The following is a 13485-nucleotide window of genomic DNA, read 5'->3' on the forward strand; positions in this document are numbered from 1 at the left end:
CCCCCCCACCATCACTCTGAAGGCCTGGCAGTGGCCATTATCTCAGACAAACAGGCTCACCGGCTGCACAACTTCATCTGGGACAGCCGCTCTGCTGGCGAGCGGTGTGCAGGGTGACCCGTCTGCCCGCGTGGGGGCTACGGCTCTCCTGGCTGCGAGCCGGGGGGGGGGGGGGGGGGGGGGGGGGGGTGAGGAGGGCCTGATGAAGATCTACGCACTCCTCACGTGGGGGTGCTGAGTGTTTTAGAGAAGAGTCTCCCAGACGACTGTAAGAGGATAAAATATGAATAAATATTGCAAGGCTGAATTTTGAAGGCTGAAATTAGGGGGGGGGGGGGGAATAAGCAGCAACAAAGAAACAGAGGAGGAGAGAAGTGCTGAGGCAGGCCATAATCACGCCCAGTGTCACAGCTAAACAGACATCTAAATGAGGACACACACACTACACACAGACACACACACAGCCCCCCTCCACTAAACAACGCCCCCCCCGTCCCCGTCCCAGGGGCTGCTGTTTGTTTGTGTCGAGTAAGGTTGAACCGGTTGAAACTGGAAATGTCACAGAAAGCTGAGAAATGTTGGACAAAGTAACAAGGTCCAAATCCCGCAAAAACATGTTGAAGCGCCACACACACACACACCACACACACACACACACACACACACACACACACACACACACACACACACACACTAGCCTGGCCTCAGAGGTTCAGTGTTGCTCTCGCTCATATTGTTACTGCTCTCAGCAGGACAAGAACAGAATGTTACGATAGCTTCCAACAAGATTGTGAGCAGTGAAAGGAAACACATTAATTATATATTATCATATTATTACTCTTGGCCAGACCTTGGTAAAAGAAATGCCCCAACTCTTTCCATGCAGTACATCGCCCTAACATAAAGACCTGATCAGAGGCCGTCTCTGACCGGTGCAGCCGCGAGCGCTCACCTTGGTGGTTCTGCGCAGGCTCTTGAGGATGTTCCTCTTCTTGGGGTCCTCGCTCTCCTCGTTGACCGAGTTCTCCTTGTGGGCCCCTCCCAGCTCGTCCACGCTGGCCTTGGGCGGCCCGCCCATCTCGTCGTCGCTGCGATGGAGAAGCTGGTCCTGAAGCTGCTGAACTTCCCCAGCCTCTTGGACATCTCCCGGTACAGCTTGGGCTTCACCCCGACGGCCGACAGCTTCCGCCGCTCCAGGGAGCTGCTGTCCGCCTCGCTGTCTGAGCCGTTGCCCCCGCCGCTGCCGTTGGGGTGCCCCTTGTTGGCGTTGCGGATGGTGATGATCTTCCCCTGCGTGCTGTCGTGCGGGACGGAGTAGATGTTCTCCTCCTCCGTGGGCCGCGTTTGCTGACGGCGTCCATGGGCTCGGCGTAGTCCGACGGGTCGTAGCCGCCGTCGCTGCCCGACGCCCAGGTGACCGCCTGGGGGATGGAGCGGCGGTTGTGCCCCCCCTGCTGCTGCTCCACGTACGGCCCAAGGTTCACCTTGCGCACCGGCTTGGGGCTTCACCTGCGGCGGCATCTTGTTGTTGAGCTTGCTCTCGAACGAGCTGATCTCCGAGATGACCGAGAAGGTGTCGCTGGAGTCCAGGTCCGGCAGCTTGAAGCTGCCCATGTGGGAGCCCAGGCTGCCGTCCTCCCGCAGCGTGGGGTAGGGCGACGACGGCTCGACGTCGTCCTCCGAGTCCAGCAGCGTGTGCACCGGGCTGGGCGAGCCGCAGCGCGGGCTGACGCTCTCGTTGGTGCAGGCCTCGGCCACGTGGTCGTACATGTGCGTGGCCTCCACGATGGTGCGCTTCTCCACCACTTCCTTGAGAAACGGCTGGAAGAGGTCTATCTTATGGAGCCCCCCCACCACGCCGCCGTGCCCACAGATCACCGTGTTGAACCGCGCTTCGATCTCGTGCGCCAACTCCTCTCCCTGGCTGATCTGCTCCCGGGCCGACTCCGAGTCCGAGATCTCCATCTGGCTCTCCCCGACCGCCAGCAGCTGCACGGGGATGATGTCCTGGACGTCGCACAGGAAGGCGCACAGGTTCTCCATGGAGGCGCGGCGCCGGGCCGAGTACACGGCGATGTAGCCGTGCACCAGCCGGCTCTTGCGCAGCGCGAAGGACGAGTGGAAGGAGAGCAGCGAGAGCTCGATGCTCTGCCGCTGCGCCCCCACAGCCAGCTCCAGCAGCACCGAGGTGCCGTTGCTCAGGCTGGAGGCCGGCCGGCAGTGCTGCGGCATCAGGAAGGGCGCCAGCAGCTGCTCCAGGTCGTAGGTGTCCCCGCACATCAGGCACATGACGATGCGGAGGACGGCGTCCGGGACTGGCTGGGCCTGGGGGTCCCTGAAGGCGGAGGAGGGCGGCGGGAGGGGCGGGGAGCTGCTGCCCAGGCTCCGGCGGGACTCCAGCAGGCCCTTGAGCATCTGGTTGATCTGCTTCTCGCTCACGTTGTTCCTCCCGTAGCCCGCCCCCGGGGAGGCGGGGTCCAGGTAGGCGCACTGGAGCTTGCCGGCCACCTGCTGGCCCTGGTGGATGAGCGTCTGAGCCGTCTCCCCCCCGATGTCCCCGATGGAGCCCACCCCCCTCTTGGTGACCAGCAGCAGGGACAGCGGGAGCTGGGCCAGGCTGTTGTCCCGGTCCCTCCGGCCCAGGGTCACCTCCCGGAGCCTCTCCAGGCTCTCCACCACGTAGGAGAGGGACTCCTTGGAGTTGTACAGACACAGGCAGCCGTGCGGGGTGAAGGTGGCCGTGTGGAAGGAGTTGACGGGCAGACGTACCTTGCCCTCGATGGGACGGAGGGCCAGCTCGTATATCCTCCCCTCCAACATGTACCGGTCGTCGCTGGTGCACATGGCCCTGATCTCGTTGGCCATCTCCCTGGCCAACCCGTCCTTGCCCAGGATCACCAGGTTGATTCTGTCGGCCCGGCCCCCGTCCTGCCTCGACGGCTCCGATGCGTATCGCGTGGGGAACCTGGTGGCAAGTATCTGCTCCAGCTTGCTGTCCACACAGTGGGGGTTGTTGGGGCAGGTGTCCTTGGTGGGGTGGTACACAAAGTGGATGTGTTTCAACACCAGCGCGTCTCGCTCAGCCTGCAGCTTCTGCAGCGCTTTGAACCGCTGCTCCTCCCCCAGCACCTCCTGGATGGCCCCCATCTTCTCCCGGCTGGGCTTGGCGTCCACCTCCAGCTCGTAGAAGAGCTCCGAGAACTCCAGCAGCAGCTCCTGGAAGTCGTCCTTGGCGCGGTCGATGATCTCCTTCTGGTGCTTGTTGTAGATGTCCAGGTACTCGGCCTCGTCCAGCCACTGGTAGAAGTCCTCCGTCATGATGAAGCTGCGGGCCTCTTCCCACGGCTTCCCGGCCGTGATGAAGGGAGACACGCTCAGCTTCTCCTTGAACTCCCAGCGCATGTCTGCCCGCTTGCGCTCGTTCCTCAGCTGCTCCAGGTGCGTCTCGTACACCGCCTCCGCCGCCGGCGTCTCCAGCAGGTCCTGGGGGATGCGTTCGTCCTCCATGACGTCGATGTGGGGGGTGGTCTCCCAGGGGGTGTCGTCCAGGACGATGAACCACTGGGAGAAGTCCCTCTTGGTCTCCAGGACCTTCTGGACGCCGGACCAGCTCAGGTGGTCCACCTCGTCCAGCTTGGGCACCAGGAGGGACAGGGCCTGGGGCAGCGTGCTCAGGTAGGCCCGCCGGCGCCGCTCGATGTGGTCCTGCTTCAGCCGGTGGACGTGCTGCTGGAACAGCTTCTTGGCCTTGGCCGTGCCCTCCAGGAACACGTAGTCCCGGTACTCGGCGGAGCTCTGCATCCGCCGGCTGATGTCGGGCCAGGTCTCGTTGTGGTTCTTCACGATGCGGTTCACCAGCCACTCGTAGCGGTCTTTGGCCGAGGCGATCTGCTGACTCTGCTGTTTCAGGGCCTCAAAGTAAGGGATTATTTTGGGCTTCCCCTTGCCCTTGTCTATGAGCTGGATCAGTGTGAGGAAGGCGAGGTCCACGTTGACGTTGGAGCGCGCCGACGTCTCCACCACCTGCAGGTTCTTCTTAGCGAGAGCGAAGGTGTGCGAGTCCTTGATGTAACGCTCCACACCCTCGTCACACTTGGTCAGGACCAGCACCACGGGCTTCTTGGTCTTGGCTAGCTGGTTGTACAGGTTGGTGATGAACTTCATCTGGTCCTCGAAGCTCCGGTTCATGCCCCTGCTGACGTCCACGCACAGCAGGCAGCCGTCCACCATCAGCTTCCCCTCGGGCATCTGCTTCTGCTCAAAGTCCTGCTCCAGCCCCAGCTGGTCCGTGCAGAAGTACATGAGCTTCTCGGCCGAGGACAGCTTGGTGGCGGCCGCCCTCTTGATGTAGGGCTGCAGCGCCGTGCTGCGGTGCGGCTGGAAGGTCTGGTCGTCGATGAACTCCGTCTGCTCCACCACGTGCATGCGGGTCTCGGGCCCTTCGTCCAGCACGCGGCCCGCCTCGCCCCAGAACAGGAAGTGGTCATTGTTCACCACGCGGCCGCCGAAGTCGCTGGTGCTCAGCACCGAGGTGTGGTCAAGGTAGAAGTCGTCGGCGCTGGGCCTGACGAAGCGGTTGCACAGGCAGGACTTCCCCACGCCGCACTGGCCCTTGTCTTTCTCCGTGCCCGACAGCCCCACCACCACCAGGTTGTAGGTGGGGGTCCGGGGGTCTTGCTTCTTGGCCATCATGGTCGCTGCCAGCGGCTCATCCTGCCATGCTGGCCGCGGGGAGGAGGACGAGGAGTTGGCCGGCGAGGAAGGGTTTCCATACACGAAGGACTCAGCGGGTCCTGCAGGACAGAGAGAGACAAGAGATATCGAGTTAGTCCAGAAACAATTCATTATACGAGAACGTTGTTTAAATTCAGACTGTGCGCCTGTGTTTGGTTAATAACGTTTAATCTGTGATCCTATTTCACCACAGAATGTTTCCTGAAAAGATTGAGGTCAGCGGCAAAGCTGAAGGATTGACACATATTACTTAACCCAGCAGTGGTTCAGTTACGGGCAATTTCTTTCCATTTAGCTCAATTTTCTAGACTGCTACGCATTTCCAACAGTAGTGAGTCAGGGGCTGAATGCTGTGGTTAAAGAGGCACTATACACGGTCTGACTGGGAATATCATCATCAAGCTCTCCAGCTGGTCATTTGGGTGAAACAGGCAGTTCAATCAAGTCATGGGAGGATTTCACTACTGCTGAAGGCAGACGACGCAAGCCTGCGCGCAAAGCCCATAAAGAAGAGCACAACACGCTCCGTCAGACGCACACGACTTCAAAAGACGCACAGGATGAGAGATGAAAGCTTAGATAAGTGTTCCGGTGCCAAGGTTACTAATTGCCCAACTAGGGAAAGCCATCTGCATTTAAAACAAGCTGTAGTGGCAGGCAACCCTCCATCAAAAAACTAATTTTCTCCAATTTGGCAAACAGAGTTCATAAGATAGAGATTCTGAATGGATCAGAGCAAGCAGATGCATTCCAGTTAATCACCGTCTCATCCTATTCATCAGGACATAACAGTAGCACCACGCATTCTCCTCCTGCTCCACTCAACCCTCTCTGCTCTTTGTCTGGGAGCCGAGCTGACGGGAGAGGGAACAAGTATTACAATGTGGAAGACAAAACAAACAAGCCCCAGCTTTGCAGAACAACCCTGCTGAAGCCTTTTCATATTAAGTGAGCGAGTCGATTTAGTGAAGGACTGCTCCACCGCTGCTCAAATTAGTTTGCCAACACAGCACACAAAAGATGGACGGCAAAGGCATTGTTCCTGGGCTGAGTGTTGTGTGGATGGCTGCGTGTGTACGGAATAAAGATGAACATGAATACATCAGAGGGACGGCGTGGAAGAGCTTCAAAAGAAGAGGCAAACAGAGAAACTAAAGGAAGAGTGTATAGTACTTAATTAAGGGGAATATTTTCCATGGAAAGCAAATTGCAATCAGACAGGGGTGTTCAGACAACGCAAAGCAGGGCGGCAGAGCGCTGCAGCAGACAGAACCAGACAGAACCAGACAGAACCAGACAGAACCACGGCATCAACAGGAACAGGAGAGAATCAATATCAACAGGAATCTCTTTGGTTGTGGTATGCGAGAAGGAAAACAGACTGACAGACAGACAGTAAAAGAGAAAGAGTGAATCCTTTAAAAGTTTGGTGGCGCAATGAATAAACTCAATACGGTTTATGTTTAACTAGAGGAGGACAGAGTTGTGTGATTTCATCGGTTCACATTCCGTGAGCAAACACAGACTTTAGCATCTGACCTTGAGGTCACTCTGTGACCGGTCTCAGAGCAGAGAGTCGGAGGAACCATCGACACATCGGATACCAGGGGGGGGTATCAGACTGGGGTAGAGGCAGGGGGGGTATCAGACTGGGGTAGGGGGCAGGTATCAGACTGGGGTAGAGGCAGGGGGGGGTATCAGACTGGGGTAGGGGCAGGGGGGGTATCAGACTGGGGTAGGGGCAGGGGGGGTATCAGACTGGGGTAGGGGCAGGGGGGGTATCAGACTGGGGTAGGGGCAGGGGGGGTATCAGACTGGGGTAGGGGCAGCAGCGTGGCAAGAGGCCCACCGCTCTGACCCAGTAATGCTCAGATTACTGAGACGCAGCGTCAGTCATGCTGCGTTACAACCGGCCCCCTGGGACAGGCTTCGCTTAGGAAGAGGCATGCAGCCCCTGAGCAGGGGCGCGGTCTCCCCTGATCCGGGGCGCGGTCTCCCCTGAGCCGGGGCGGGGTCTCCCCTGAGCCGGGGGAGACCTCCCTGTTGTTCCTCAATCCCCTGGTCAGGTTAACCAGAGAGCCTCTCCCAGACCCATGGGGGCAGAGGTGAGTGCTGTAGGGAACTAGTTATCTCCTATCGTTGGTTACCTTCCAATATGGTGAGGAGGATTTAAGACACAAGGCAGACATTAAGAGAGTACCTCCTGAACCCTTCAATACATCCATACACCACAGGGGGGCGTAATCCTGGTCATCATCCATCAACCTGCATTTCCTCCACAGAGGAATGAAGCGGTCTTTAGTGAAACCACGTAGTTGGTATACAGAGCTCAGGGTCTCCATGGTGACGGGGGGGTCTTAACGACGTCACCGGTGACCGTCCCGGTGGCCGTGCCCTTCTGGGGTCTGTTCACAGCCCCCCACCCCCGACGGCGTCCTTCACACATTAACACCCCTGATCCACAGGTCCATATGCTGCCCGACACCGGTAATAAGCTCAGATAAGCCTGTAGAACGCTGATGGTCATCAGGCTGCATGTACTGGGAGCACTGGTCTGGGAACCCCAGTCTACCCAGGGCTAATCCTAACCCTACGACTGGTACAGTATCTGTAGACTTCACTGGTACAGTATACCTCACTGGTACAGTAGACCTCACTGGTACTGTATCTGTAGACTCACTGGTACAGTATACCTCACTGGTACAGTATACCTCACTGGTACAGTAGCCTCACTGGTACTGTATCTGTAGACTCACTGGTACAGTATGACCTCACTGGTACAGTAGACTCACTGGTACAGTAGACTCACTGGTACAGTATCTGTAGACCTCACTGGTACAGTAGCCCTCACTGGTACTGTATCTGTAGACTCACTGGTACAGTATGACCTCACTGGTACAGTAGACTCACTGGTACAGTAGACCTCACTGGTACAGTAGCCTCACTGGTACTGTATCTGTAGACTGACTGGTACAGTAGACCTCACTGGTACAGTAGCCTCACTGGTACAGTAGACCTCACTGGTACAGTAGACTCACTGGTACTGTATCTGTAGACTCACTGGTACAGTATGACCTCACTGGTACAGGAGCCCGGTGGAGGTGTCTCCACCGGGCTACCAGCAGGCTGAAGGAGGTGTCTCCACCGGGCTACCAGGAGGCTGAAGGAGGTGCGCCCCAATAGGTCAGTCACAGTGAACCACTTCCTGCTCCGACTTTACAGGGAATTCTACTTCCTGGTCGCCTCCAGCTGGTGCATTCCTGGCACCAGGGTCTACTGCGCAAGGCCTCCACATAGCTGGGGCCCGGGGCCGCTGGGGGGGCTGGGGAGAGGTTGGAGCCTGCGTTCGTCTACCTCTGACCCCGGGGATGGGAGCAGGGGGGCCGAGAGAGAGACACCCACAGAAGGAGGGCCCGGCGAGGGGGCCGGGAGACACGAAGGAGGGCCCGAGGTCGGGGAGACGAGGGAGGAGAAGAGAGGGGAGAGCGTGTCGTGGAGTGGGGGAGGAATGAGAGAGGGAGAGAGAGGGGTCGGTGACCTGGGTCATGTGAGCTCCACGTCAGGCTTCCCTCAGGGTACGGAGCCTGGGCGTGGTGAGGCCTGTCTGGGTGGAGAGGGCCAGAGCAGGGCAATCAATCACCCGCTGAACCCCCAGCCCACACAGCACTAACCCCGCAGCCTCCACCAACAGACCGACCTCTCTGCACCCCCACCCCACACAGCACTAACCCCGCAGCCTCCACCAACAGACCAGCCTCTCTGCACCCCCACCCCACACAGCACTAACCCCGCAGCCTCCACCAGCAGACCAGCCTCTCTGCACCCCCACCCCACACAGCACTAACCCCGCAGCCTCCACCAGCAGACCAGCCTCTCTGCACCCCCACCCCACACAGCACTAACCCCGCAGCCTCCACCAACAGACCGACCTCTCTGCACCCCCACCCCACACAGCACTAACCCCCGCAGCCTCCACCAACAGACCAGCCTCTCTGCACCCCCACCCCACACAGCACTAACCCCGCAGCCTCCACCAACAGACAGACCTCTCTGCACCACGAGGCTGAGCTACCAGGCCGCTGAGCGCACCACAGAGCCGGGAGGAGCACGGAAGGAGCACCGGGGCTGTTAGAGGGAGGCTCGAGGCCAGGTGCATGCTGGGAGTCTTACGCGCACACCCACCCCCGGTAGAGAAGGCAGCCGTGTTTGCGACCCCCCTGACGGGGGGGGCATGTCCATGCCCACTCCCTCTCACCACCAGAGTTCAGATATGTCAACAGGTGGGAGGGAGGGAGTGTGCAGCACTGAGGACCAGCACTGGGTGAGGGTGAGGGTGAGGGTGAGGGCGAGGGCGAGGGCGAGGGCGAGGGTGAGGGCGAGGGCGAGGGTGAGGGTCAGGGTCAGGGTCAGGGTCAGGGTGAGGGTGAGGGTGAGGGTGAGGGTGAGGGTGAGGGTGAGGGCGAGGGCGAGGGTGAGGGTGAGGGTTACTGTCCGTCAGCTGGTGAGTTCGCTCTGGAATACAGCGGAGGACGATCGGGGTGCTAGCGAGCTCATCAATATAATTGATTAACTTCACAGAACGGTGACGCAACGCCGAGGGCGAGTCTGGGGCGGTGGGCACGCCCCAGCATGTCTGCGGTCGGCCTGGTGTCTACCGCATCCAAACACACCCCCCCACGCCCGGGAGCTGTCCTCCCCCAGGTCACCAGGAGGCCGGACACCAGAGCCACCAGGAGGAGGAGGAGGATGAAAACCACTCGTCCCTGCTAATCCTGAGCCTTTATATCCACTGGCACTCACTTCCTGGAGCTATTGTGCAGCCCCCCCCCCCCCCCCGGAGTGCTGCTGTACATTAGAGAGGAAGTGGGGGTTGCCAGGAGACCGAGCTCTTCCACCACTACCACGTCCTGCTCCGACACATCTGTCCCGCTGGGAGGCCGGCCGGAGGGACGGTCGGATGGACAGATACACCACCCAGGGGTAGGAGGCGAGGTAGTGAGGGGCATCGGACCGGGGCACTGTTAGGACGGTCGGCTGATACAGGTGATGTCTCGACCGGGAAATACAATCACTATCACAACAAGACACAGAAGATTCACAGATGGCTATTCCTGTCCAGCATGTTTACATTATATATATATATATATATATATATATATATATATATATATATATATATATATATATATATATATATATATATATATATATATATATATTTATCTACACGGCCAGCGTGTAGAGCACTATGTGGACCATTCCTGTCCCCAGACGATACGCTGAAGCAAGTCATTAGTCCTCTCCTCTAATGCAAAGCATCAATCCATCACTCCGCTAAAGCTACTCCCTCCTCCCCTCCTCCCCCTCCGACGTAGGGAACCTCCAGAAGAAAAGGACCCGCCAACGCCGCGGCTCAGCGCTTACTAATGCGTAGCACGTGGCCACACACAACACACCGACCGAACCGCACAGGCCCATCCAGCAGGGATAAATCACTCACACAATAAGACGCGCTGCACAGCTGCCAAAGCCCCGCAGAATCCATGGGCTTACTGCCCCATCAGGAGGACACGGTGACACTCATTCACTGGGGCACAATAAGGATGACTAAACCTGTAGAACAGGGACCGACACAGAGCCAGGAGGGATACATGGAGGGTGACGTAGCTCTGGGTGGCTCTGTTCTGCTCTGTAGCTCTATGCAGCTCTAAACAGCTCTGTACAGCTCTATACAGCTCTGTGTTTTTCTATACAGCTCCACACAGCTCTAAACAGCTCTGTGTAGCTCTATACAGCTCTAAACAGCTCTGTGCAGCTCTATACACACACTGGGCCGGGGTCTGACCCCACAGGGGTCAAACCCACCGTGGCAAACCCACCGGGGTCAAACCTGACCGGGGTCAAACCTGACCGGGGTAAACCCACTGGGGTCAAACCCATTGGGGTCAAACCCACTGGGGTCTGACCCCACCGGGGTCAAACCCGACCGGGGTAAACCTATTGGGGTTTGATCCCGGTGGGTTTACCACGGTGGGTTTTACCCCAGTCGGTTTGACCCCAGTGGGGTCTGACCCCGGTGGGTTTGACCCCGGTGGGTTTGACCCCGGTGGGTTTGACCCCCTACTGCCAGGCCGTAATCGGTCATGTGTGCGCTGTGCACGGCGGCCATGCTGGCCCATGCTGAACAGACTTCCTGCTCCATCAGAGAGTTATGATGACCTCCCAGACCCATAGATACCGGAGGGTTCCAGAGTCAGAGGATTAGACCCACAATGCACCGGGCTTCAGGGACTAAAGCAGGAGCCCTCACCGGACAGAGAGGAACCGTCAGGTTAAGAAGAGGAGAGGGGAGGAGCAGAGAGGGAGAGGAGCAGGAGGAGGAGGAGGAGGAGGAGGAGGAGGAGGAGCAGGGTGGGCTAACCCTTTACCTGGAGAGGAGGAGGAGGAGGAGGAGGAGGAGGAGCAGGGTGGGCTAACCCTTTCCCTGGAGAGGAGGAGGAGGAGGAGGAGGAGGAGCAGGGTGGGCTAACCCTTTCCCTGGAGAGGAGGAGGAGGAGCAGGAGCAGGAGGAGGAGGAGGGTGGGCTAACCCTTTACCTGGAGAGGAGGAGGAGGAGGAGGAGGAGGAGGAGGAGGAGGAGGAGGAGCAGGGTGGGCTAACCCTTTACCTGGAGAGGAGGAGGAGGAGGAGAGGAGAGGTCTGTCCATCACCACTATTCCCTTTTCAATCAGGAAACGGTTGAAAAATAAGAAGTTCTGTGTTCACCGTCTTCCCCAGCAACGACCATCACGTGATTAATAACCAGTGGTTATTAAGAAGCCCATCTTTAGGTTTTGCCACAACGTTGATTGTACAGAAAACGACTGAGACATTAAGACCTCCGTGAGGCAGGTGTGAGGGTTAAGGCGTGACCGGGTCACAGCGCCCCCTGTGGGCGGGGGGCACCAAACGTTTTCGGGGGTACACGAGTCAAATTCTAAACGTTTTGTGAATACAGGGGCGGAGCTTGAGGCGTCCCCCGGAAAACAAATGGAACGGTATAAACGCAGAAGGGGGGGGGGGGCTGGGGCTGTGGGTGGTGCTGGCTGGTGTTGGGAGGGTGGTGGTATGGGGAGGTGGTGTGTTGGTGTCCGTGGTGTTGGCTGGTGTTAGGAGGTTTTGGGTGGTGGCGGTGGGGGCTGTGGTGGTGTGGGTGGTGCTGGCTGGTGATTGGAGGTTTTGGGGGGTGGTGGGGGCTGTGCTGTGGTGGTGTGGGTGGTGCTGGCTGGTGATTGGAGGTTTTGGGGGGTGGTGGGGGCTGTGCTGTGGTGGTGTGGGTGGTGTTGGCTGGTGGTAGGAGGTTTTGGGTGGTGGCGGTGGGGGCTGTGGTGGTGTGGTTGGTGTTGGCTGGTGGTAGGAGGTTTTGGGTGGTGGCGGTGGCTGTGCTGTGGTGGTGTGGGTGGTGTTGGCTGGTGGTAGGAGGTTTTGGGTGGTGGTGGTGGGGGCGGTGCTGTTGTGGGTGCTGAGGGGGGGGGAGGCCTTTCCTTCCGCACAAAGGCTCATCTGTAGTCCTCTCACTCGCCCCCCCGTCTACGTTTCCTCTGCCACGCATAAATTGTCTTACTCCCCATTTTTATTTCTCTGGCCGTAGCCCTCGTCTAACCTCTCCCCCCCTCCCCCCATCACGCCCCCCTCCCACATCAACACCCTCGCTCTTTGTATGGGTGTCCCTTGCACCTTTTGCCTCTCCGATACTCTCAGCTCCCCCACATCCCCTCTCCCCCGTCCCGGGCGGGGCCACGTCCCCTGTGTACCCCCTTCTCGGGCCAGCTGTGACCCTCTCTCCGCCCATTTCAGGGGACACACACCAACATGGCCGCCAACGTGACGGTGCAATCTGCGGCGTCATGTTGGCAGCCATCTTTGTTCGTGTTTGAAGTTGGGTAGTGCCGTTGATTTGTTAAATGTTCTCGTTTTAATTAACTTTATTGAAATAAAACCCCCACAAAGAACTTCGACTCTCCGCAAGGATAATTGAACTTGGTCTTTGTTTATACCGTCTTTAAACCGTTTGTTTATACCGAATAAAACGATAGCAAAGTGATCTACGCTTCACGGTCAGTGAAAGCCTAGGGGTTCAGACTAGCACAGCCCAGAGCATCTGGGGGTTCACAGTAGCCCCTCAACCCAGGCTGGGCTGGTGGTCCGAGGGGTCCATTACTGTTGCAGCCCCTTGAAACTGGGACGATGTGTACAACACTGAGGCCTACTTTAAGCCAGCACACTGAATATCTCCATTTATTGACCAAGATTCAGAAAAATACCAAGTGTCCCTCGAACGGAGACCATTTGAGACGAGCGCGCCATGAAGCACTGTCGTTTGGTCCGCATTGACGTTCCCCTCGTGTAGAGCCATCATCGGCCCACTTCAGCAGAGTGCTCTGATCCATCACGCTGACCCTCGCCCTGACGGAGAGCAGCCGGAGCCATTAGAGCCCCGCACGGCCCTGTGACAGCAGCCATCAGCGCGCCTCCTCCATCACCTTCACCAGCCCTCCTCCATCACCTTCACCACCCCAGCTACGTCATCTTCACCACCCCTCCTCCATCACCTTCACCACCCCTCCTCCATCACCTTCACCACCCCTCCTCCATCGTCTTCACCACCCCTCCTCCATCACCTTCACCATCCCTCCTCCATCGTCTACACCACCCCTCCTCCATCGTCTCCACCACCCCAGCTCCGTCATCTTCACCACTCCTCCTCCATCA

At 58.3% G+C, this 13485-nt stretch overlaps 1 protein-coding gene across 1 annotated transcript in view; it reads right to left on the minus strand.

Moving 5' to 3' along the window:
- Positions 1-472: 472 nt before the first annotated feature.
- LOC115528942 (rho GTPase-activating protein 35) overlaps positions 473-13485 on the minus strand; it is a 33753-nt gene continuing 20740 nt past the window's right edge. The window contains 4 exon segments of the mRNA XM_075074165.1: positions 473-1092; positions 1095-1343; positions 1346-1502; positions 1504-4793. Of these exon segments, the coding sequence (XP_074930266.1) occupies positions 896-1092; positions 1095-1343; positions 1346-1502; positions 1504-4692 (3792 nt within the window). The 5' untranslated portion in view covers positions 4693-4793 and the 3' untranslated portion in view covers positions 473-895.

The sequence above is a fragment of the Gadus morhua genome, chromosome 16 (assembly GCF_902167405.1).
Source record: "Gadus morhua chromosome 16, gadMor3.0, whole genome shotgun sequence".
Taxonomy (NCBI): Eukaryota; Metazoa; Chordata; class Actinopteri; order Gadiformes; family Gadidae; genus Gadus; species Gadus morhua.